This window comes from Aquarana catesbeiana, linkage group LG08 (genome assembly GCF_042186555.1).
Source record: "Aquarana catesbeiana isolate 2022-GZ linkage group LG08, ASM4218655v1, whole genome shotgun sequence".
In the NCBI taxonomy this organism is placed as follows: Eukaryota; Metazoa; Chordata; class Amphibia; order Anura; family Ranidae; genus Aquarana; species Aquarana catesbeiana.
The window spans coordinates 23,353,284-23,378,627 of NC_133331.1; the positions used below are offsets into that span (position 1 = coordinate 23,353,284).

Below are 25,344 nucleotides of genomic sequence, written 5' to 3' on the forward strand. Positions count from 1 at the left end.
GGCACATGCCGGAAATTAAACTGTATTATGGCTGGGTTTACTACCGCTTTAAAGAAAGCTCAAATAATGTGGTAGATAAAGCCAAACTCCACCAAAAACATAGTTTCTAGTGTTGGATAGAAGTAGGAAAAAAGGTAGAGTCAGTCAGGTTTTCATTGCCAACATTCCACATCCAGTTCCACACTGTCACCCAAAATCAGTATAGAAGGGTGCGCTGTCAACCATTGCTCTGTATAAAATTCAAATTAAAGAAATAGCCAGCACTCCTTAAAACACTATGGAGTCTATGAAAAAATAAATAAATAAATTGCTGGACGAATGTCATAGGAATTGGTTTTCTCTAGGCATACCTGCTTTTAATTGATGTATTGCTGCATATGTCCCAAGATGAGAGCTTTATTAGATTAGCATTGGGATCACACTACACAGAGGGACCTTGACTAGGCAGTGTGGCTTCCACATAGGCTTTCCAAATGTATGAAACGAACTCCGCTGCTTTTAATACATATGGGATCCGTTTTTAAAAGTTGCTTGAAAATGTCAGAAGCAGCTGCCCAGCCTTTATGAATTCTAATCATACTTTGCTTAAAGCATCTTCAGCTGGTCTTTTTCCAGGTTTCAGTTTTGGGCCATTTTCATTGGCCGGGCTAAATGACCTCAATCCTGCACATGTGTGGTAGTTCAGTCATCTCAGATGACACCGAGTTGCACATTCAGTTTCCATGTGCAGCCCAGACAGGCAGATAAGAAATGTAATAGAAAAAAAAGACACAGGGGTTGATTTACTAAAACTGGATAGTGCAAAACCTGGTGTAGCTCTGCATAGAAACCAGCTTCCAGGTTTTATTGTCAAGTTAGATTGGCTACCAAGCACAGCTGCACCGAATTTGCACTCTCCAGTTTTGGTAAGTCAACCCCATGGCATGTGTCTCTTCTGCATTAAACAACCTTCTTTAAACTCCACTTTAATAGGATTTTTTAAAACAGCTTACCTGTAAAATCCTTTCCTTTTGATGGACATCACGGGACACAGAGCCACAGTAATTACTGATGGGTTATATAGGTATCACTGGTGATTGGACACTGGCACACCCTAACCAGGAAGTTCAACCCCCTATATAATCCCTCCCCCTTGCAGGGATACCTCAGTTTTGTAGCCAAGCAATATAGTGTATTAGAAGAGGGGCGGGACCTCTGTGTCCCGTGATGTCCATCGAAAGAAAAGGATTTTACAGGTAAGCTGTTTTAAAAAATCCTATTTTCTTTCTCGAACATCACGGGACACAGAGCCACAGTAATTACTGATGGGATGTCCCAGAGCAATGCTATCTGAGGGGGGGGGAACCACAACAAAGTAGGGTGCAATCAGACCTGAGGACCCTGTACCGCTGCCTGCAGCACACTACGCCCAAAGGCGATATCCTCATGCCTTCTCACATCCACCTGATAGAATCTGGTGAATGTATGAACTGAAGACCAGGTTGCGGCCTTGCAGATATGAGCCATTGAGGCCCGGTGATGCACTGCCCAAGAAGCACCAATAGCCCTTGTGGAATGTGCCCTGATCTGAAACGGAGGAATCTTCTGATTCAAACCGTAAGCTTGAATGATCAATTGTCGAATCCATTTAGAAATGATAGCTTTTGATGCTGCCTGTCCTCTATTGGGACCTTCTGGCAGCACAAACAAAACATCCGTTTTGCGAATCTGAGCAGTCGCTTAAAGATAGCGCTTAACTGCTCTTACTACATCCAAAGAATGTAGTGATCTTTCTTCCGGAGAACAGGGATCTGGAAAAAAGGAAGGTAGAACAATGTCTTGGTTTAGATGAAAATCTGAAACCACCTTCGGTAAAAAACTAGGATGAGGGCGCAGTACCATCAAATAAGGCTCTTTACAGGAAAGGGCTGCTAATTCTGATACTCTTCTAGCAGAAGAGATGGCTACCAGAAAAATTAACTTCCTTGTCAGCAAGACCAAAGGAATCTGACATATTGGTTCAAAAGACTGTTTCTGTAACACACAGATTCAAACAATATTGGGCACCATGCAGGTATACCCAGGCTTTGCAGACGGCGTGTGCCATGTACAAAATATATATGTACATAAAATATGATCAGGTGTCAGTACATCGTTCTAGGAACAACTACTCGTTAATAGCTACTTTACATGCATTTGACTATCATGTTTCTATATCAATGCTTATTCATTGTTAACAATTTTCTACTTTACTGTATTCTTCACTTCTTGTCTCCTGACAAAACAGGTGCCTTAATAGACACTAGCTTTCCAGACTGATAAATCTTGCATTAGTTGACCACTTATACATGAATATATTGTATTTTGATGTTTGTTCTAAATATAATGCAGATTTATTTATTCATCTATATATACACATGCTAGTATACATGTTCTTTAAACCCTCATTCAAGTGCTGTTGTCCTTGTTCTAACATATACTACATTCAAATATTATCCTTTTTTTCAAAGCACTAATTGCATTGTCTTTCTCCCTCCCTAGGTCTCTCCCTGGTGCGGACAGCCTAAGCGATTGCCCGGAACGGTAAGCTGCCCAGATATGTTATCTGGGCGGCGTCAGAGGAGGTCAGCTGGACGTTCAACATCTCTGCCCACGTCCTCCATATTGCTGCTCCGGTGGGCATGCGTAGTCTGCCGGCACGGCATTCCATGTCGGATGTGCGTGACGCCGCTCCAACGTAAATACGCTTGCGAATGCGCGGTAGGGGCGGCGCCGCGCATCCCCCACTCAGGGGGCATATACGAGGCTCCCCCGATCTAGGACTACACAGATCAGCTGAACGCAATCACTTGCGTCAGCTGATTGGGTGTTCACATGCATAAAATGCCAGATCCTCTCATTCCCAGCTAAGGCGTTGTGCACGCTGGATGCTGGGATGCGCGGCTGGCAACTTCTAAACTCGAGCTAAATAGGTAAGCGAAACCTCTACATACTATGCACTATGGTTTATCCATTCTTATTTAAGAAACTTCTAAACAATCCTTTCCCTGGTGTTTCTGTGGCAACCTTGCTTTAAAATCTCTACCGGTATATATGACTACTTTATATACATCATCATATAGTCTACATAAGATATTTAACCCTCTACTTATGGCACTCTGTTCTTATATACCTTTTAAAGCTGCATTGTTAGTGGCAGGCCAGTAGCCTTGTCACTATATGATTTTTCTTGAGATAAGTACTATAGATAAATAAATTCATGCAAGACACTAAGCATGCCACTGAACCCTAGGATTGATCATTTCCAAATGTACTCTAATGCATTTATCTATATACATATTAATAATATCCATCTTTCAACAGTATTTCAGTATCATATATATATTCCATACTAGAATTAGAAATAATTACACAATATTTCTAATCTTTCCAATACTATTTCCTATGTGGATATATTCCTTGTAAATATATATGTACAGTTTTAACTGTATCCCACATACCTTACTCTTGGCGGAAATGGGATATCCATATGATACCAAACACAACCTTTTTCATGAGAGACCACGTATATCATGGCTCTTTATTTTCACACTTATTTTTGTTTCCAATACTTACTCCTTTATATTGTGCCACCTCTAGGGGATCCTTCCTGTTTTGCCTCAGTAGTCGCTTTGGCCTGCACTCATCCGGGAGGGACGGGGATAGGTAAGATACTATGCCCCATTGAATTGGGACCACCACCAATTGATACCACTCAGCACTAATTTTGATGCTCTCATGACAACTGCACCAGCAACAATGCCCAATGCCACTCCAATTTTGGATTTTTAAAGTAACCCAATTTAGCATATTACAAAGTGAGTGATTTATTCCTACTCAATTATGATTGGATAAATAGATACCCACATATATACAATTCTTGATAATTGACTCATTATCCTATATTCTAATTGCTTTAGACGAACTGCTCTTTTTTCGCTACATCCCTGAAGAAGGACAAAAACACTGTTTATTCCGAAACGCGTTGGGTGTGAAAAAGAGCCCTTGCACAACTCACTGTTTGTGAAGAATCCCACATTATTGACTATGTAATTATGTAATATGCTCTGTTGAATCTATGAAATACTATGTTTTTAAGCCATGTTGTGTTTAAATAAAAAATCCTTTTATTTCTTATACTCTGTCATATACAATTATTACGTAAATATACACATACTTTTTAGCAAAGTGCTGGTAAAGTCCATTTAGGGGAATTCTTTATTCTACATATTTGTACCTGGATTTGGCACAGCCCCGTTTCACCTAGGGAAGCAAATCACCCCATATTGACTGTAACACAGACAGAACCAAGTTCAAGTCCCAGGCGTTTAAGGGTGCCTTAACTGGAGGATTAAGGCGCGTCACCCCCTGCATAAAGTTTCGGACCAAAGAATGTGAAGCAAGTGGCCGTTGAAAAAATACTGATAAGGCCGAGACCTGGCCCTTGATGTTTCTCAAGGCCAGCTTCATCTCTAACCCCAATTGTAGAAAATCAAGAATTCTACTGATCACATACTCTCTGGGATGCCAACCCCTGGATTCACACCAGGATATATAAGCTCTCCAGACTCTATGATAAATCATTCTGGAAGCTGGCTTCCTTGCATTGATCAAGGTAGATATCACAGGACCTGAAAGCCCACAACTCTTCAGAACGTGGGTTTCAATAACCAAACCATCAAATTTAGCGTTTGTAAAGCAGGATGGAACACTGGACCTTGAGATAACAGGTCTGGTCGTACTAGTAGTGTCCACGGGGAACCCACCATCGTCCTTACTATTTCCACATACCAAGTCCTTCTGGGCCAAGGGGGGGCCACCAGAAGTACCGACTTCCTTTCCAGCCTGATCCTGCGAAGGAGTCGTGGCAGTAGCAGAATAGGTGGGAATGCATAAATCAGTGAGAACCGATGCCACGGAATCACCAACACATCCGTCTCGCATGCAAGAGGATATTTTGTCCTGGCCACAAATCTGTCTACCTTTTTGTTGAATCGGGATGCAAAGAGATCTACATCTGGGACCCCCCCATCTTTGGCATATGTTCCAAAAGACGTCGGGATGCAGAGACCATTCCCCTGGAAGTAAGCGCTGGCGACTTAAATAGTCCGCCTGCCAGTTCTCTATCCATGGAATGAAAACTGCCGATATGCATGGCACATGCCTCTCTGCCCAGACTAAGATCTGGTTCACCTCTCTTTGAGCAGCTCGGCTCTGGGTGCCTCCCTGATGATTGACATAAGCCACTGCTGTGGCATTGTTGGACTGGATCCTGACCGGGCAACCCAGTAGCCTGATAGTCCAGGCTTTTAGGGCTAGATATACCGCACGGTCTCCAGTATGTTGATGGGTAAGGTCCTCTCGGTCTTGGACCATACCCCTTGGACCGCAGACTGTTCCAGAACTGCTCCCAAACCCAACAGACTGGCATCTGTTGTTATCACCGTCCAGGTAACCGGTAGAAAGGATTTCCCCTTCTGCAGGTGTTCGGGTATTAGCCACCAATTGAGGCTGTGACGCATCACATGAGAAAGGGGCATTGGAAAGTCTAATGCCTGAACCTTCTTGTTCCAGGCCAACAGAATACTGTGTTGCAGCATTCTTGAATGAAACTGAGCATAGGGAACTGCTTCGAATGAAGACACCATCTTCCCTAGTAGCCGCATACAAAGGCAGACAGAAGGACCCTTCTTTGTCCTGACTGCCAGAATCAGCTCTCTTAAAGCAGTGATCTTTGCCTGAGGTAGAAAAATTTTCTCCTGGCTTGTATCTATGATCAGAAATACTCCAGTCTTCTTACTGGTCTTAGGAAAGACTTTCCTAGGTTGAGGAACCAACCCAGGTGTTCCAGGCACCTGACTGTGGTCCTCAAATTTCCGTTCAAGGAGGCTACCGACCGGTCTATCAGGAGCAGGTCGTCTGGGTATGCTATGACAGCTATACCCTATGCCCTTAATCTGGCCAGAGGAGGAGCCAAGACCTTTGTGAACACTCGAGGTGCAGTGGCTATCCCAAAAGGCAGAGCCACAAACTGGAAATGGCGCCCTCCTATCTCGAAGCGCAGAAACTTCTGATGAACAGGAAAAATGGGCACATGCAGATATGCATCTCTGATGTCTATTGATGCCAGAAATTCTCCTCCCTGCAGGGTGGAGACTACTGTCCGAATTGATTCCATGCGGAAGGATTGAATCCTTAGGAATCGGTTCAGATCCCTTAAATCCAGAATGGGCCTGACATCCCCATTTGGTTTTTGGACCGTAAAAAGGTTGGAATAGAAGCCCAATTCTTGATCCTTCGCGGGAACTACCACAATGACCTCCTGCGACAAAAGTCGCTCTAACGCTAGAAGAAGCGACTGCTTCTTCTCTGGATCTCTGAGGACACTTGACCTGAGGAAACGAGGAGAAGGAAATTCCTGAAACTCCAGCTTGTACCCTAAGGTTACCGTGGAGATTACCCATCTGTCCTGGAAATCCGCCTGCCAGAGCTCTGAGAACTGTCGCAGTCTTCCCCCCACTCGAGTGAGCGGGGGCGCCCCCTTATGCAGAGGTCTTAGTGTTTTGCCTAGTAGGCTTCCCCCCAGGACTTCTTTTGTCCCTGGGGTTGTCTCTGGACACAGATGGAGGAGGCCGTCGAGACTGCCTGGAGGCTGAAGCCCCCGGCGCAGGGGAAAGAGTCCGTTTGAAAGAGGGACGCTTACTCTTCTTAACAGGTAAGAGAGTGCTTTTCCCACAAGAGATTCTCTTGATATAGTTATACAAGTCTTCTCCAAACAACCTTTCACCAGGGAATGGAAACCCAGCCAGGAGCTTCTTACATGGTGCTTCGGCTGACCAATTTTTCAACCATAGGATTCTACGTATATGCACCAACCCCAGTGAAAGACGGGCGTCAACAACAAAGCATAAGGCCGCTGGAAGGTTAGCCAACCCCTGGGCCTGCTGTTCAGGTAAAACTTTGATGACCTGTTTAACATGGTCTCTTAAGTACTGTCAGACTTTAATCGCTGCTACTGCAGGTTGAGCCACTGAACCTGCTAAGGAGAAAACATCCTTCAATAGGGATTCCATCTTTTTATCTACAGGATCCCTGAGCATCTGAGCATTGTCTACAGGACAAGTCAGACTATTATTTACAGAGGAAATGGCGGCATCAATGGCCGGTATTCCCCACATTTTCATAAACTTTTCTTCCATAGGATAAAGTGTAGAAAACTTTTTTGGCGGAAAAAAAACGTTTATCTGGGTGATCCCACTCAGCATAAAGGAGCTTTTCAAGTAAATTACAGTATGAACAGGAAAAGCCTGTGCTGTTTGAGGAGGTTTCAGTGACCCTAAAGAAGAAGAGGGTTCTTTAACTGATTCAGATATGGGCAACTTAAATGTGGAGCGGACCAATCCAGTAAGGATCTGCACTAAGACTTTCTCCTCTTGGGAAGTCGCAGAGGGTCCCTCTCCACCTGATTCCTCCAAAGAGGAATCATCCATCCCATCCCGATCCTCTGAAGGGGATTCCTCTCCTTTATCCCAGGGCTCCTCTTCCTGAGGGTCTTGGGGAACAGAGGAAGGCCTAGTGCGTTTTCTTCCACCAAGTGAAGACGTAATCACGGCCATTAATCTTTCCTCTAAACCATTAATGGTTGAGGAAAAAACCTCCTGTGAAATATATACAGGGGCTGAAGTGCCAGAAGCAGGTATAGCCCCTGACCCCGACGGCTCTCCCTGGCTAGCCGTCCCTGGCCCCTCAGGGGGGGGAGGATGCTGCAGACAGGGGGCCCTCAGAACCCGAATGAGATCCCCTAGAGTCTCTGGTTCTTGGGGTGCTTGAACCTCTTCTACCCATAGTGCAAAGCAACAAGGTGGAGGTATCAAAAAATGAACACTGACTGCTGAGCGATGTAGTCTGGCTAAAAGCCTTGCTACCCAATGGAGGAGGCTAGTGGAGGGGGAGGAGGGGTAGAGGCTGGTAATGATGGGCCTGCCTGTGTAATGGCGGCCACGACGGCGGTGAACATGCGGTGTCTAACCGCCTTACAGATCACCTGCGGCCTCCCCCTAGTCTGGGGGGAGATATCCCTGAGGAGAGCCCCCCATCTTATCCTACCTGGAGCCGGCCGGAGGAGCTTGTACAGCGTCGAACACTTGAGACAGACATCAGCATGAAAAGGTATGTGCTCTTGGCAGCCCCCGGTGGTCACAATAGGCATAGCATGCATTTACCTTAAAGGAGAAACCTACTAGAATTAAAAAATTCTGTGGAATCTCCCTTACCTTATCCAGCCACAGGGTTCTGTTGCACAGACCCAATCTTCGCCTCTCACGGTGGGCTCCGTTTGAAAAAACCGTCAGAGACTAGGGCCCCCTATGAATAGGGGGATCCACAGTTCTGACCCTGTAAAGCACTCGGCAAGAAATTAGGCTAGAAAAAACATTTTCTAATCTGCGGGGTCCAGCTCTCTAAAAAGAGAAGCGTTACAGGTAAAACCTTGTTTCTTCGGACACGAGGCCCGGGTACCATCCAATTCGGCCTAGAAAAGACACTTTGGAATGAATCCTGTTCGCTTGGCCTACCCCAGTATAGGATATAGGATATTCCCTTTGGAGCTCAGCACAGCACATCTTTACACATCCATCACCTAAGATACTGGCGTAAAAACTGAGGTATCCCTGCAAGGGGAGGGATTATATAGGGGGTTGAACTTCCTGGTTAGGGTGTGCTAGTGTCCAATCACCAGTGATACCTATATAACCCATCAGTAATTACTGTGGCTCTGTTTCCCATGATGTTCGAGAAAGAAATGTTTATTTCCTAGGATAGTCAAGCCTACCTCAATTCGCAATCAGAAAAATACGGGCTTTACTTTGCTTTATTTTCACCTGGTAATCCTGCCAGTACCACTTCCTGTTTCAGGGTGACAACACACACTTGTTCTACTGTGTCAGACAATGGAAACAGGGCAGGAGTATAGAAACCTCCCCCTTCCATAACAGAGGAACACAAGGCCCTCAGCTAGTTACCGATAAGCAGGTTTTTTGATGTACTTATCAAAGAGAACAAAATGCTTTACCACAGATGTAAAGCTATTTTTCAAGTTTAGACTAACATTATCTGCAACTGGTCACAGTTCCTAATAACTGCCCCAACCACATGCCATCGATTATTATCACCAAGTCTGAGCGTGTCCGTAAAATGCTACAAAGACATTCATTGTAGAGGAATATGGACACTGGACATTGGCAGACCCAGAATAAATGGAATTGGTCAGCCACAGGTCGCTTCTGGTTGTGCTACTGAATTCAAAATTTTTTCCTAAAGCTGAAAGTACAAAAAGCAAAAATTCTTGGCTTGTAACAGTGCCAGCACAAGCTTTGAACAACTTACCATCCACTTGGCTCAGACCTCCCTGACCCAAAGGGGCTGAAACTTCCATCATAATTTCTGTAACGCATTTGTCTTACGTATCCTAGGAATAACCATTATGGAGGTTAAAATTTAGGCTAACTGCCAATATTACAATATCTCAAGCATCCAGCAAAAAAAAAAACAAACAAAAAAAACCCCACACACACATGCTCTTGAAATACAATTATCCCATCCAAAGTAGGTCATGGTAGTGGGAAGGTGTCAAATTTACATTCAAAATTAAACTTAACATGGCTTATTACATTGATATGGATCCATACACATTAAATGTAGGTGCATACACTGAAATGGAATTAGTTTAGATTAAATACTTTCTCTGACTAAGCTGTTGATTACAGCCAATGAGGCAGTTTTCCCCAAATATACAGTATCTGCTCCAAGTTGGTAATTTCAATCAGCTGGTAAGGCAGTGTTGCTTAAATTAGATAAAGCCCAATCCTTAGATTAGATAAAGCTGTCAACCCTTCCCACCCCATCGGGTTTTATAGTCCCTGCTATGGAGACTTCCCCCTCACTTTGTGTAAGCAGAAGTGATGAAAAATCTGTCCAACGGGCCCCCCCAAGAAAAATCAATAAAAAAATGAATTAGGTTTAAAATGGTTTTCATATCTAGTTACGAAAATAATTTTGCTTTGTTATTTCATCTCCCCCCCCCCCCCCCCAAAAACATGAGTGTCCCCGTTTGTTAATGGTTTCCATTGCTAGTCTGAAGAAATGTAATTAAATATATATTTAAAGCCAGGTTTAGCAGGTGGAGCCATGTAAAGCATTACTTTATGCCCCAATGGTCAGCTGTGAAAGGCAGAAATGAACGGACCCCACCTAAAATACAGAGCCAATTCAATCTGAAGATGATACATTTGGCTCCCAAATGATATGGAAACCATGACTTTTATGAAATGGGTTGAAAGCCCCTTCTTTGGCTAACTTGTCCTGCAATTTTTTCGCAGAACAGTTGAATACCCTTGAATACAGAAAACTTGCAAAAAATAAAAAATGATAGGGTTTTCAATTACCATTTACTGTAATATATATATATATATATATATACCAATAGTTACAGCTTAACATGAGTGCTTCTATATATAATGCTTGTGGGAATAAAAGGGATCAAAATTACCGATCGCCATATATTGCACTGCACGTTGTCTAATTTCCTCAGTAAGACGACCGGTTAAATTCAAAAACTCCATTGCACGCACAATTGGCATTAGTGTAGCAAGAGTTTGCTCTCCACATCCGGTGGGCTCCACGATTAAGTCCGCAGGATTTGTCAAAGCTCGACCCAACATATCTCCTGCAAACAAAAAAGGCCAAATTCGAGGTACATTACCAAATGGATTCAAGGCAAAACTAAAAAAACATGAAATTCACAAAGAGAACAAAAAACTTGTCCAGGGTTTCAGTTTTTCTGTCCCGTCACAGATGCATACATGACATAAATACACAAGAAATTCAGTTTGTGTTTATTATACTACTTTGTACAAACAAGTAGATTTCTGACCATATAGGTATGACAGTAAGGTCTGGTCAGGAGTGGTGCTGGATCTCAAGGTAGTCTGTTTAAAAAGGTGTAGAGAATAGTGCATTGAGGCAACACAAGGCCAGTAGACTTTTAGAAAACAGTTGGTGTCTACTTCATGAGGGAACTCCAGAAAGAAGTGCAGTGTCAAAAAGATTAAACTGATGAATTGGTTGAGTTCAGTTCTTTTCAGTATAAGATTTCAATACTGGTTAGTACACGTCACACCCTGGACTAACACCAATTCTCCTTACAGAGGCCATTTAAGACACTCTCAAGCCTTGAAGATTTGCTTTCCACCAAAAAAAAACCAAAACATGTTGCTACCATTGTATACGCCTTTTGTATTTTATGTGTGAATTCCATAGTCAACAGCAGGTTGTATTCAGTGTCACTATACCTCAACAGCAGTGTCCCTCCAATCCCAGAGTGAGTGTACAGACCCTTCATTTCTTTGTAAGTGGATAAACTTACAAAATCTGCAGGGGGATCGAATAATCATTTTCCCCACTGTATTCATTATGTATCGGAGTATCGCCTTAGCTGCTTATTATGTATCCTGGAGAGCACATTTGGGCCATAGTGCAAATTTCTTTATCTTTCAGCTTACCTATTACTTGAACCTTCGCAAACATAGACCCAGGAACAATGCGTCCGGAGGGGTTGATGTTAACTTTTACGATTGAGTTTGAACCTGTGATAAAGAAGAAAACTATAAAATCTCCACAGTTCAGGATGGACAGTCAGTTCATGAGAGCACAGAACTTAAAGGAGTTGTAAAGGCAGAAGGTGCATTCTATGCATTAAGATAAAAACACCTTCTGTGTGTAGCAGTCCTACTCATTAGTTACCTGAGCCCCATCTCTCTCCAGCGATGTCCACGAGTGTCAGCCATCTGATACTCTCCTCCTGATTGTCTCCCACGGCTGTCAAACAAAGTCAGTTAGCCAATCAGGGGAGAGATGGGACAGGGCGGGGGCTCCATGTCTGAACGAAAACAGGGAGCTGTGACTCGGCTCGGGTAGCAAGCTGCTGGCTGTGGGGGCACAGAGCAGCAAAGAGGCACCCGATAAGAGGAGGATCCGGGCTCCTCTGTGCAAAACCAACTGCACAGAGGAGGCAAGTATAACATTTATTATTTTTTTAAACAAACGAGAGACTTTACAATCACTTGAACTCCAGTCTGAAGACAAAATGCAAAAGTAGGACCAACCTTTGCTAGTCAGCCCTCTCGTGCAGTGGTCGCCAACCACTGATGGTCCATGAGAAAATTGATGGCCCCCAGGGGTTCTGCCGCAAAATCAACATTGTGGCGGATGTATACTGCTCAATCTTTTTCCAGTGTTATCAATGCGCACGAATAGTCAATATTGTCAGCGTGTATTGATACCCAATGCCTCCTCTGTAGTTCTGGCTGCCAAGAACTCAGAGGAAGACACCGGAAGTAGTGCAGAGAACGGAAGGTGAAGAACGAGGGGACTTCCAATGGCAGCGCTGATCATATGTGGGAGGGAGCACAGAGCTCGAGCACATGGCTGTATAAGGAGAGGAGATCCAATGACAGGTCTGTAAGGCAGCAGTGTGATGACAGGGAGTGGAAGGGGGGGGGGGGCAAAGAGCCAGAGCATTCTGTGTATAAGGCATGTAAAATGTATGTTAGTGGTCTGCAGGTTTCAAAATTTTGAGTTTAGTGGTCCCTGAGGTCCGAAAGGTTGGCGATTACTACTTTTTCACCCTATGTGCTCAAGTTTAATTAAAAATGATACACCACCTCTTTAAATGAGGGTAGGAGATCTGAACCTTGCAATGATAAAAGCACAGGTTCATTTTAAACCCTTCATACAATTTTATATTTACAGTAGATTTTTCTCTCAAGACTGCTGTGAATGGTTAAAGTTGAATTATATCCATGTCAACATACTCAGAGGTGCTGGGCACATTTAGATTTGCATGTGTAGTAGATGAAGGAAAACTTCTACAAGCTCAACAGATCTGATAAGGCAGTTCCCACACAGCAAGATTTCCCTCAATGGGCATACAAGAGTATCTCAAACCATAGAAATATGGAAAGGAGCACCAAACCAAATCCAGATAAAAGTCCATTTTTTTTAATTGTTGGTAAAAAATAATTTGGGGGCAACACCACGCCATCATGACTATATTAGAACTAGTACTGAACTCTCCAAGTAACTTGACAGCAGCTGCTGAGCAGAAATTGGATATAGAGAGACATAATATATATATATATAAATATATATATATATATATATATATATATATATATATATATATATATATATATATATATATATATATATATAATTTTTTTTTTTTTTTTTTTAAATTGTGAGCAAAAATATGTTGGTGTGCAACAGTGTTTGACGTGAACAGTCAGCTACTTAAAGCTTCCATGTCTCTTTGGAGTCTACTAGCTCCAAGTGATACACACCCCATTATAAGCAAGTATTTATAGTGGTTCTAAAATGTTTCCATCAATGCATTCCTTGCATTAAGGTAAAAGTCTTGTGATCCCCCCCCCCCTCCCCCCAAGACCCTCCTTTACACTTATATTAACCTGATCTTGAGCTTTTTTTTTTTCCCCTCCTCCATATTTAGGGTACTGCAATAAATAATGGTCAGTCTGCAGCCCCCCACTTCCAAACAGCTTCTTTACTGAATCCTTGCGATTTTCTACCAACTAGCACCTGTCTTGCTTACTTTGACTTTAGAGATCTGTGAATTGAGTGACTTCCACCCCCCCCACACCCCCTATCTGCCACCACAGCAGACCCATAGTTATCAATGGAACAGAAGTGCAGTCTCATCATCCACTGATACTTCCTCAGGCTTTGTAACTGAAGGGCTTGGTACAGGAGCTGCAGCTTAAGAGAGTTTGCAGAAGCCCAAGCATTGCAACCACAATCTGAAAATCATAGTGGCAATGCTTGGCAGGTTCAAATGCAAAAAGTTGTGAAGTGCACTCTTTTTTTTAAATCAAGGCAAGTTGATTTTTATATTTTTTGCAAATGGTGGAATACGCTATTTTATGGACAGTTAACACAGTCCTAAGAAACAACCAGATATTCTTACCTTTGACACAGACAAAGTCGGTTTTGGTCACTTCTTGTTTGATGCCTTCAGGCTTAAAATAGAAAAAAAAAATAATAATATCTTTGTACTGTCCTATCAAGCTATAACCAGTTTAATGCATAGCTATCATGATTGTAGAATTATGTAGCTCCATGCATCAGCATAGGTATCCAGGCAAGTATAAAATGTTGTCAGTCCATAAAAGTTGTTCACAAAAATAGAGGAAAATAGAGGAAAGCGCAAGATATGATAAGTCAGAGCACATGTGCGAAGAGACACACCAAGAGAGCAAAAAGAATGCCAAAGAAATAAATATACAGAACGCACATATTGTATATACTCTATAAATTCTAAGACTTCTTTTCCAGGTTGTAAATTGTAACTTTTTATTTTTGTTCTTGTCCAACCACCTTTGTCCACTCACCTCCACAGTGAAACTCCGCACTATGGTGTCCTTGCGTTTTGGTTCGTTAGGATCAGCAGGTCCCTCACATGACACGCCAATGTGAATGGTTTCAGCCGTCACAGAGACATTAGCAACACCTGTACAATTGAAGTACATGTTATCACCATTTTCACAGTATACCTTGGTGTGGATATCAGTCATGGGCTGCAGTGACCAGAAGTCAGATGAGAGTGAGGAACTGGTGCCACAATCAACAGCAAGGTTTACATATTTAGGCCCTTTAAGGAAAACCGGTTTGAACTATGCTATCCATCTTTATGATAGGCTTTTTTTTGATTGAGTCCAAAATATACCTGGCCTACTCCTTTTCCTCCCCAGCAATTTTGGCACTGAACTTCTCACATCCTTAAACTTCTGTGGAATTCTTATGGAAAAATCACTACTAGACTGCACAGTATATGTGATTGGAATATCTCATAATCCATGATGCCCAAAAGCAAAAATTCATGATAATCGCACCCAAAGGTCAACTGCTTTTGCAAAACCTGCTTACTACCTCTATTCCTTCCGATTTTTAGGCTGTAGGGTGTGTTTGAAAGCTTCTCATTACTTGCAATTCACATATGTTAGTATAGGCTTAACATATGTTTTTAATATCTTTAATACCATAATTCCCATAGCCCTGTATATTCTGCTTCCCAAGGAAGGCATCTGAATGTTTTTTGAAGTAATCAACACTTGAAGAACAGTGCTAGATCATTGGTGTCAGGGGGGAGTAATTGTGCCCCATCATTGGTGTCAATTTCAGGAATTATGCCCCATTGTTGTGTCAGTTGGAGAAATAGTGCTTTTTATCAGTGGGAGGAAAAGTGCCCCAAAGGCCAGATAAAAGCTAACAAAGGCCACATCTAACCTATGGGCTGAGTTTGGAGACCACTGCTCTATATCAACGAATTGAACAGCATTAGCCCAATACAAAACCCCGGGGCACACCACTTACAACATTACACTTTTTAGAGAATGAGTCATATCACTTTCTTCATGTAGCCAGTTTCCTATCCACGTACAGATTCATCAACTCCAACAAACCTCATTTTATAGATTAAAGGTTTATGTTGTACAGGAGCAAATGTTTCAGTAAATCTAGATAAACTTCATACTATATACTATGTTGTACTTCAATTTTTCATGAATTTTTTAAATACCTATGGATGTAGCATTTATCTTCCAGGAGTAGGAAACTCTTTCCTGTGAGCATACGCATTTCACTGATCCCGTTTGAACTGGTTCCGCTGCATATTTACTTGAAGACTGTAAAGTGACACGTACCTGGGGAAGCACAGTAAAGAGAAGTTAATAGAACATTCTCATTGCAGAAGCACCAAGATAGCCCTTGTGTCTAGGAGGTAAAATGCTCAGAATATGAAATGCTAATTTTCTCAGATGGAAATTCTGGAGCTGTGTGCTAATGAGAGCATGAAAATCCTCATCTCTTGACTGGATTAGTAAACTTTTTCTTTTTACATTGGGTCTGGCTTTGTTGGGCGGTGCAGCGGCATTAAGCACTCAGGAGCCAGTTGCAGAGAACATAACTTGTATTAATGTGGAATCCAGCAAATCACAACCAGCACGGCGGTAAGGCATCTGACAAGGAACACTCGCGGTATATAATAGTGTGTAGCTGAGTAGGTCTCAGATGTGCCAACAGCGTTTATCTTGAGGGGTGGAATGCAGCTTGGCTGGTCTATACCCAAATGGGGACATTTGCAGGAAGGATGGTGTGTCCCTACTCATCTGGAACCTCTCCCTGCCACTAATCACTGTAGCGGTCAGACGGGTGACCTGTCCCTACACTACCCACACGCGACATGCCTGGGAGTCAGGGTCTTAAATAGACTCAGCCTGACCCAAGATGGTCACCAGAGTCACATGGGATGGCAGCATCCAGATAGCTCCAGGAAACCATAGAATGAACCATGTTCCTCTTGACTTCCTCTACTCTGCAGTGTCGCTGTGGTTCTCTATCTGCAGTGGAGAAAGTCGACTGCACCTGCCTACAACTTAATGTAACTAAAATAAAAAAACTTGATCAAATGTCTGACTAAACAAGTATACTGTACATGCAGTAAAAATCTGCAGTTTCTGTTCTAAGTTTTAATTGTGCAACTTGTGATTGAACAAACCTCTATGTGCATATCACATGCCTACCAAATAACCAAAAATAAATAGAGAGTAGTCAGTAGTCACCTTGGCACATTTGTTCATGTAGTTAGCAACAGAACCCACTAGAACCATGCGTTCTCCACGGACCATGGTATCTGGAAGGGAGAGGTCTACAAACATCTTCTGGAAGGAAGTGAAGTTGGCTGGGTATTTGGTCATGCCGAAACCAGTCCCGTTGGAGAGACACACCACATCACTTTTCCACTTGGTGATGGTGCCTGGGACCTCAAGGTTTGAAATGGTACCACTTTCCCTAAAAATTGGATTAGAAAATGAAATATACAAGTTTTACTGTATGTAGCAGACATTTTTATCAGGAGCAAAATGGGCAGGGCAACCTGCTAAAGGATTTAAATTGATCTATCCAGTCCTGCCCATCAATAGACACCTTTGCCACATCAAACAACCCAGTATGCAGGGGGGAGGGTGGGGAGAGGAATTTCCCTACTGCAGTTTAGTAACAGATCTCCTACAACCCCCCCACCCAAAATGTAGGAAATTAACAAAACGGGCCCATCTGCAGCACCAATGCTTCAGCCAAGATCACACAGTCAGCTAATGCATGTGGCTTCTGGTCATGTGCCCAGGCGCTGTAAACACCAAAGAATGTGTAGTAGCAGAATTTCTCAGCCTTTTTATCACAAACCCTTGAAATAAAAATTTCAGCAACCCCAGTTTAAAATATTTACAGCTCATGATCATAAAGTTGTACATTTCCCAAGTATTTATAATGCAATGAGGGACTCACAAACCCCAGTGGTCTGCCTCGTGACACCAGTGGTCTGCAGGAAAATTGTCCCCATGACACCGATGTACACCGTGGTCAGGTAACATGCTTTTAATAATCAGTGCAGCTCATTACATCTAAGGAAGAGCAACATTTTTCTAAAATTTTTGTACGTTTAAATCTGAAGATCAAACAAATAGAAGAATCTCAGAATGGCCGATACGTTTTTTGGTCAGATGGAAAGATGTCCTTTGCATTAGTTGCCAGTCTAGTGCATCCATACATTGGCGTCATTTGTGCCACACCACTGACTCAACTGAATCAGGCACAAGGTCAATCCCATCAATATCAAGGAACTTCTAGAGAAACCCTAAGGTTCCATGGATCCCTGGTTGAGAAAGATTGATTTAGATCATTAGGTAATAATCCAACTAAGCATACCTCTACCCAAAGTTATTCTTCACCTCCCAGGTGCTTCCATCTCTGGGATTGTATTGTACACACATTCTTGCAACAGTTTATTACCCTACTCACAAGGACACAAAAAAATAAAAAAATAAAAATATAAGGGAAGTAGTAGTACAAAAACAAACTCACCCCACACGAGTGATCCCAAAAAACCACACTTCTGGAAAATATGTCCTTATTGTTGTCACCGGGGCTGCAACATCTGCTAGAAAATAAAAATATTCGATATTTGCACACAATTTGTTTGCTGTATGAAAAGCACAGATCTGTTGATTTAAATAGCGACTCAAAATGGGTTAAATGATGGAGGTACTTCTCAGCATGGGGCTTTTGGTGTCCAGACCAAGTGAAAATTTTAAATGTGCCTGTGACAAACCTAGCCGGGACAGAGGCTGTTGGAGAGGACTGAATGCAAGCCTGTTGCCTTTTAGGATTTTCAATGGATTTGTGTCCCTGAAGAGAGAGGGGGGATTCCTCCAGCAGCCCCCTGCTGATAAGAATGATTCATACTGTTGGGACACATCCTGTGAGGAGATGCTGGTGTCATCAATTCCAACTACCTGTGTTTATGTTAATTAAGCTGATCACATTGTCCTCTATACAATGTAGGAGACGGGACGACTCCTATTGGAGCTGCAGCTATTGTGTTTATACTCCTGTGTGAAGCTCGGTGCCCACAAGTCTGTCATCTGGTCTGGGTAAATTTTTTAGTTAATTAGCTCATGTTAATTATGTTAATTAGGTTACAGTTGTATTGTTAGAGGAGGTTCCAACGGCATATAAAGTCTTGTAACTTTGATTCATAATAAAACAGTTCTGATGTACTCCAAGACTGGTGTTGTCTAGTTCTTGGGGGTTCCTATAGCCAGATCCATTGGGCTTGTGTTCCAGAACTTAGGAAGCGGTATACTGACGGAAGCACTCAAGTGGAGTGTGGGACGTTCCGTGACAGTGCCCAAGATAAATATATACCTCCCAGCCATCCCAAAATATGTGGGATTGTCTCCTGGGATTTTAACAAAGTACCAAAGTCCTGCAGATTCAGGATGTGTCCTGAAACGCTAATCTGTGAAGGGATCTTGTGGGCAGCGGTGGTGAAGATTGTAGTCTCCGGGCCACCGCATTACTCAGAGGTTTCCATGATGGTGGCGGACAGTAGAGCACCTTAACAGCACCTCAATGTATTGCAGGGCTGTGCATGTTTATGCAAAAATGCAGGGGGGTAAGTGAGCATCAGCAAGATGGGCAATAATGGCTGCATTTTTTCTTGCAGTACAGGCAACTTTTGGACAAAAGAACATGCAGATTGAGGAACCCCTTCCAGGTCCAGTAATGCCGCGTACACACGGTCGGACTTTACGTCAGACTTTGCCCGGCGGACTTTGACGTACTTTACGACGGACTTTCTGAATGAACGGACTTGCCTACACACAATCCACCAAAGTCTGTTGAATTCGTACGTGATGACGTACGACCGGACTAAAACAAGGAAGTTCATAGCCAGTAGCCAATAGCTGCCCTAGCGTGGCTTTTTGTCCGTCGAACTAGCATACAGACGAGCGGACCTTTCGACTGGACTCGATTTCGACGGATTAATTTAAAACATGTTTCAAATCTAAGTCTGTCAAACTTTAGAGCAAACAAAGTCCGCTGGAGCCCACACACGATCGAATTGTCTGACGAAATCCAGTCCGCCGGGCAAAGTCTGCCGTAAAGTCCACTCGTGTGTACGCGGCATGAGTGTAGTGTCACTTCTCCAGGACATGGTGTGTGGCACTTCTACATTTCTTATGTGCACAGTGGAAGGTGGAGGCAGCAAGCAGGGATCTCACTAACTGTATGCACGTTGCCAAACAAAATATACAGCAATTCATTCTGTACTCTGTGCTGTGTGTTGCCCATTTCATAACCGCCTCATTCTATACTCTATACTATAATGCCGCGTACACATGAGCGGACTTTACGGCAAACTTTGCCCAGCGGATGAGATTTCTCGGACAATTCGATCGTGTGTGGGCTCCAGCGGACTTTGTTTGCTCAAAAGTTGGACGGACTTAGATTTGAAACATGTTTTAAATCTATCCGTCGAACTCGAGTCCAGTCGAAAAGTCTGCTCGTCTGTATGCTTGTTCGACGGACAAAGAGCCACGCTAGGGCAGCTATTGGCTACTGGCTATGAACTTCCTTATTTTAGTCTGGTCGTACGTCATCACTAAGAAATATCTTCAGTGTAAAGAACAAGGAGTCATGAAAGTGATAGTTTGGCCCCCACAGAGCCCTGATATCAACATCATGGAGTCTGTCTGGAATTACATGGACAGAAGGATTTGAGGCAGCCAACATCCACAGAAGATCTGTGCTTAGATCTCCGAGATGTTTGGAACAACCTACAGTACCTGCCGAGTTCCTTCAAAAACTGTGTGCAAGTCTACCTTGAAGACTTAAGGTTGTTTTGAAGTCAAAGGGTGGTCACCCCAAATATTGATTTATTTTTTATCAATTAACAGAATAGCAAAACTAGGGGTTGTAAAGGTTCATGTTTTTTTCACCTTAATGCATTAAGGTGAAAAAACATTCGGCGATTGCAGGCCCCCCAGCCCCCCGTTTCCATACCTGAGCCCTCAAAAGTCCTGCGTTGAGAACGCACTTGATGTTGGTCCGGTCTTCTCGGCTGTTCTCGGCTCTTCATTGGATAGATTGATAGCAGCACAGCCATTGGCTCGTGCTGCTGTCAATCAACTCCAATGGCGCGAGGGCCGGGGGGCGGGGCCAAGTCCTGTAGTCAGTGGCTTATGGACGCCGGATACAGGACTTGGGAGCGTGCCCACAAGCTAACCCCCCAGGAGAGCACTTCCCAGAGGGGGTTAGCTGATGACAGATGCCGAGGGACCCCAGAAGACGTGCATTGGGGCCACTGTGTGCAAAACGAGCTGCACAGTGGAGGTAAGCATGACAACCCCTTTAATGCTTACTCTATGTCTGAAAGCATTTGTTCACATCTGCCTTTAAAAATAAAAAAAATTGCACACAGTAATAGGTGTGTGCGCACACACACACACACACGTGTAGATTTTCTAAATATGTATATATTTTAACCTCTTCCCACCCATGCTATAGCCAAAAGACGGCTACAGCGCAGACCTAAATTTCCAGAAGGGCGTTCATGTAGGTCCTCCCATGCATGAGCTGCCTGCACGCCCCCCGTGGGGTGGGTGTGGCTCACTCTGATCAGAGAGTCAATGATCACGTGATCAGGTGTCAGACAAGGACAGCTGATCACGTGATGTAAACAGAGCCAGTTAACAGCTTTTTTCCTGCGATCAAAAGCCGATCACCATCTGGAGGAAACAGGACATCGGTCCTGCACATTCCAGACCACACAGTGCATAGCAACACTGCTAAGAAATGCCCATCAGTGCAACCCATCAGAGTGGCCCCTGTACAAAATACTAAACTAGTAAGAAATATTTTTTTTTGGCAATATCAACTTCCTAAAATGTTCGCACATTTTCATAACGTATGTATTACATGATATATTACTCTGCGGTTTTTATATGGTTTTAAGAGACCAACGCATCACACTGAACTTTTACCTGGTGCAGTAGTTGTTGTGAATTCAGCAGATGCGAAGTTAGCTACTGCAAAAGGCCTAGGAAGAGAATCCATAGAGGCAAAAACTGTTTCAGTAAAAGTTGCCCTTGAGCACAACTGTGGCTGCTGGGAGGGTGTATCAGTGATCACGTGCATACCGATACCCTGAAAGGAACAGAAATGTGATGAGAACAGGCAATGTGCAGGAGCTTAATGCGAACAAAAATTTATACATATACACACACACAGTATCTCACAAAAGTGAGTACACCCCTCACATTTTTTGTAAAGATTTTATTATATCTTTTCATGTGACAACATTGAAGAAAAAAAAAGAGGCCCAGTCCTTAAGTGGTTAAACCGCTGTATGCATGGGCATCCGCAGTAGAGGGCAGGGGGGGGGGGGGGGGGGCAATTGCCCCCCCCCCCCGGAATCGTAAGAAGGTAGAGGTCGACCGATAGATCGGAGAAGGGAGGAGGAACGTGGGGTTCCTCCTCCCTTCCGCACACGCTGTTGGCAGAGCAGCGTCGCGGAGTGTGAAACTGTATGGAGAGAGAGAAAGAAATGACACTTTGCTACAATGTAAAGTAGTGAGTGTACAGCTTGTATAACAGTAGAAATGTGTTGTCCACTCAAAATAACTCACACAGCCATTAATGTCTAAACTGCTGGCAACAAGAGTGAGTACACCCCTAAGTGAAACTGTCCAAATTGGGCCCAAAGTGTCAATATTTTGCGTGGCCACCATTTTCCAGCAGTGCCCAAACCCTCTTGGGCATGGAGTCCACCAGAGCTTCACAGGTTGCCACTGGAGTCCTCTTCCACTGCTCCTTAATGACATCACAGAGCTGGTGGATGTTAGAGACCTTGCGTTCCTCCACCCTCCATTTGAGAATGCCCCACAGATGCTTAATAGGCTTTTCGGTCTGGATAAATGCTTGGCCAGACCATCACCTTAAACCTCAGCTTCTTTTCGTTTTGTTGGAATACTGCCCTGTGGCCTAGACTTCGAAGGGAGGGGGGGGGATCATGCTCTGCTTCAGTAGGTCACAGTACATGTTGGCATTCATGGTTCCCTCAATGAACTGTAGCTCCCCAGTGCCGGCAGCACTCATGCAGCCCAGACCATGACACTCCCACCACCATGCTTGACTGTAGGTAAGACACACTTGTCTTTGTACTTCTCACCTGGTTGCCGCCACACACACTTGAGACCATCTGAACCAAATAAGTTTATCTTTGTCTCATCAGACCACAGGAAATGGTTCCAGTAATCCATGTTGTTAGTCTGCTTATCTTCAGCAAACTGTTTGCGGGCTTTGTGCATCATCTTTAGAAGAGGATTCCTTCTGGGATGACAGCCATGCAGACCAATTTGATGCAGTGTGTGGCATATGGTCTGAGCACTGACAGGCTGACCCCTCGCCCCTTCAACCTTTGCAGCAATGCTGGCAGCATATTCATAGGTCCATTTCCCAAAGACAACCTTTGGGTATGACACTGAGCACGTGCACTCTACTCTTTTGGTCAACCATGGCGAGGCCTGTTCTGAGTGGAATCTGTCCTCTTAAACCGCTGTATGGTCTTGGCCACCGTGCTGCATGTCATTTTCAGGGTCTTGGCAGTCTTCTTATAACCTAGACCATCTTTATGTAGAGCAGCAATTCTTTTTATCAGATCCTCAGAGACTTCTTTGCCATGAGGTGCCATGCTGAACTTCCAGTGACTAGTATGAGAGAGTGAAAGCGATAACACCAAACTTAACATGCCTGCTCCCCATTCACACCTGAGACCTTGTAACTAGTCACATGACACGGGAGGGACGGGAGGGAAAATGGCTAATTGTGCCCAATTTGGACATTTTGATTTAGGTGTGTACTCACTATGGTTGCCAGCAGTTGAGACATTAATGGCTGTTATGCAGTGTATATACATTGTTATACAAGCTGTACACTCCCTACTTTACATATGTTCTACTGCACATGTAAAAATGGCTGAGAGCTTTGTGTTTTCATCTGGCCCTTCCACCCAGGGCTTTTTTTCAGACATTCTGCCATGTCTGGTTCTCTGAAACCGCACTGAACTCTGTACATAGCGCATACCTGAACTCTGCATAAAATCACACTCCTGTTATTTCTCCTTTAAGATCCTCCCACTGTTAATGCAATTTGACCACACCCCCTGTTTAGTGTGGTTCAATGGCAAGAGTTGTTGAGTTTCTGCACCTATTTGCTAAAAAGGATAGCCCTGAGCAAATGTTATATATAGTCCTATAGATACAACCAGGCCCTTTGAGGACAATCATAATGCTGATGCGGCCCAGGATGAAATGGAGTTTGACACCATTGTGCTACTGTTTGAGGATTTAGGCTTGTGGACCATGAGCAGTTAATACTTACACGATAAACCTTACTGACATCTTCTTCCTCAGGGAAGACAACAGGTTGCCAATAAGTGCCATTGACCAGGATCTGTTTATTATTATCAATACAGGGCAGCTGAGGAGGCTCTACATTGAATCCTTCTGCATAGTATCCATTCAGGCTGGTGTACTGAAGAGCGTTATACACCTGTAACAATAGGATAGAATTACATTCAGGCCAAGTCTTTCTCAAAAAAAAAAAACCCTTCTGCCTTTACAACCCCTTTAAATTGTATGTGTAGTGCTGACCCTTTAGCTGGTCCTGCTATCGTCACAGGTTATTTCCCACCAGTGTAACGGCAGTCAGGCACACAACAGCATCCACACTTCTGGCTAAGTGAATAGTCTAGGGGTTTCTTTTTTTAAGTTTATTGCTGGATAACTTGTATGGGACAGAGGGAGTTGTGGGGTACTCCAGAATGTTGAATAATAAGAGGACTCCCTTTCTTCTGCAGCTACTCCTTAGAAAAAAAAAAAGGCCCTTAGCAATAGCTTTGGGAATGGACAGCACTGGGACATCATAATTAATGTTTCAGGGCAGGCAAGCCCCAGTCTCTGTGGGGGGGGTTTAAAAGCTGCAATCACCCAGATCTTGCCCTCAAGTCTATACTCCAATCAGCCTCATCTCTATACACCTGGAGCAGCAGTTCTTTTTCTTGTATACCTTATGAGCATGCCTCCCAGGGATTGTCGGGGACCTCAAATATTCAGACTGTTCACTTAGATTGCTCCACTCCTATGGTCTGGAGCTTTCCAGAAAGCAGGGGGAAGCAATCAAGCCTGCAGTCCGTGGAACCCTGATCAGTCCAAAGCTATCAGCAACAGCACCACTGATTACAGAGGAGCTCAAAGAAAAACAAAATTTTCCTGCCAGCCTAGCACCTAAGTAGGAGGGCGCTTCATATGCATAGCAAAAATTCTCTTTGATTTTGGATAGAAGTGGGGAAGGGTTAAAAAAAAAATAGGGCCATCAGTTGGTTTGCCAGCGTTGTCCCATTGAAGAGATTGCCCCTTACTTCCTAACCTGGGGAGATCGTAGGCACAAGAAGAAAAAAATGCCAAAAGTCGAGAGTGCTCTTCAGACAGTGGTCACTGGAAGATTTACCCTTACCTCTTGCAATAACTTATATGTTGGATTTCTTGCTTTGTCTTGGTGACAGGTGTCACCAGGCCAAATAGAGTAAGATCTCTCTCTTTTATATGTCCTTTTGGCATCTTCCTCTGTCCTTCCCTACAATTTAGCGCTAATTAGTTCAGTCCTAGCTAGAGATGGAAGAGAGGGCTGTGAGAAGCACAAGTCTTTATTAAAATCAATGTAAAACAGCTAGTGTTGGATGCCTGTGACTGACCTGTCTGATAATTCCGAGTTCATATCCTTTTTCTCTCCCTTCCTCCATTGCCCATCCCCCCCATGTTTTTGTCCTTCCTTTTTTTTTTCTTCCTCTTTTTG

General features: G+C 43.5%; 1 protein-coding gene across 5 annotated transcripts in view; it reads right to left on the minus strand.

Annotated features, from left to right (window-relative positions):
- LOC141105637 (ovostatin-like) overlaps positions 1 to 25,344 on the minus strand; it is a 91,008-nt gene that overhangs the window by 20,170 nt on the left and 45,494 nt on the right. For 4 of the 5 annotated variants that reach the window (XM_073595605.1, XM_073595602.1, XM_073595603.1 and 1 more), the window contains exons 16-25: positions 23,872 to 24,042; positions 21,474 to 21,636; positions 18,010 to 18,085; positions 16,710 to 16,938; positions 15,668 to 15,791; positions 14,481 to 14,599; positions 14,057 to 14,108; positions 11,577 to 11,660; positions 10,565 to 10,741; positions 9,403 to 9,484 (exon numbers count right to left, since the gene is read on the minus strand). In XM_073595605.1, coding sequence (XP_073451706.1) covers positions 9,403 to 9,484; positions 10,565 to 10,741; positions 11,577 to 11,660; positions 14,057 to 14,108; positions 14,481 to 14,599; positions 15,668 to 15,791; positions 16,710 to 16,938; positions 18,010 to 18,085; positions 21,474 to 21,636; positions 23,872 to 24,042 — 1,277 coding nt within the window. The remainder of the gene's footprint in view (positions 1 to 9,402; positions 9,485 to 10,564; positions 10,742 to 11,576; positions 11,661 to 14,056; positions 14,109 to 14,480; positions 14,600 to 15,667; positions 15,792 to 16,709; positions 16,939 to 18,009; positions 18,086 to 21,473; positions 21,637 to 23,871; positions 24,043 to 25,344) is intronic. The other variant, XM_073595606.1, reaches the window with a different exon arrangement.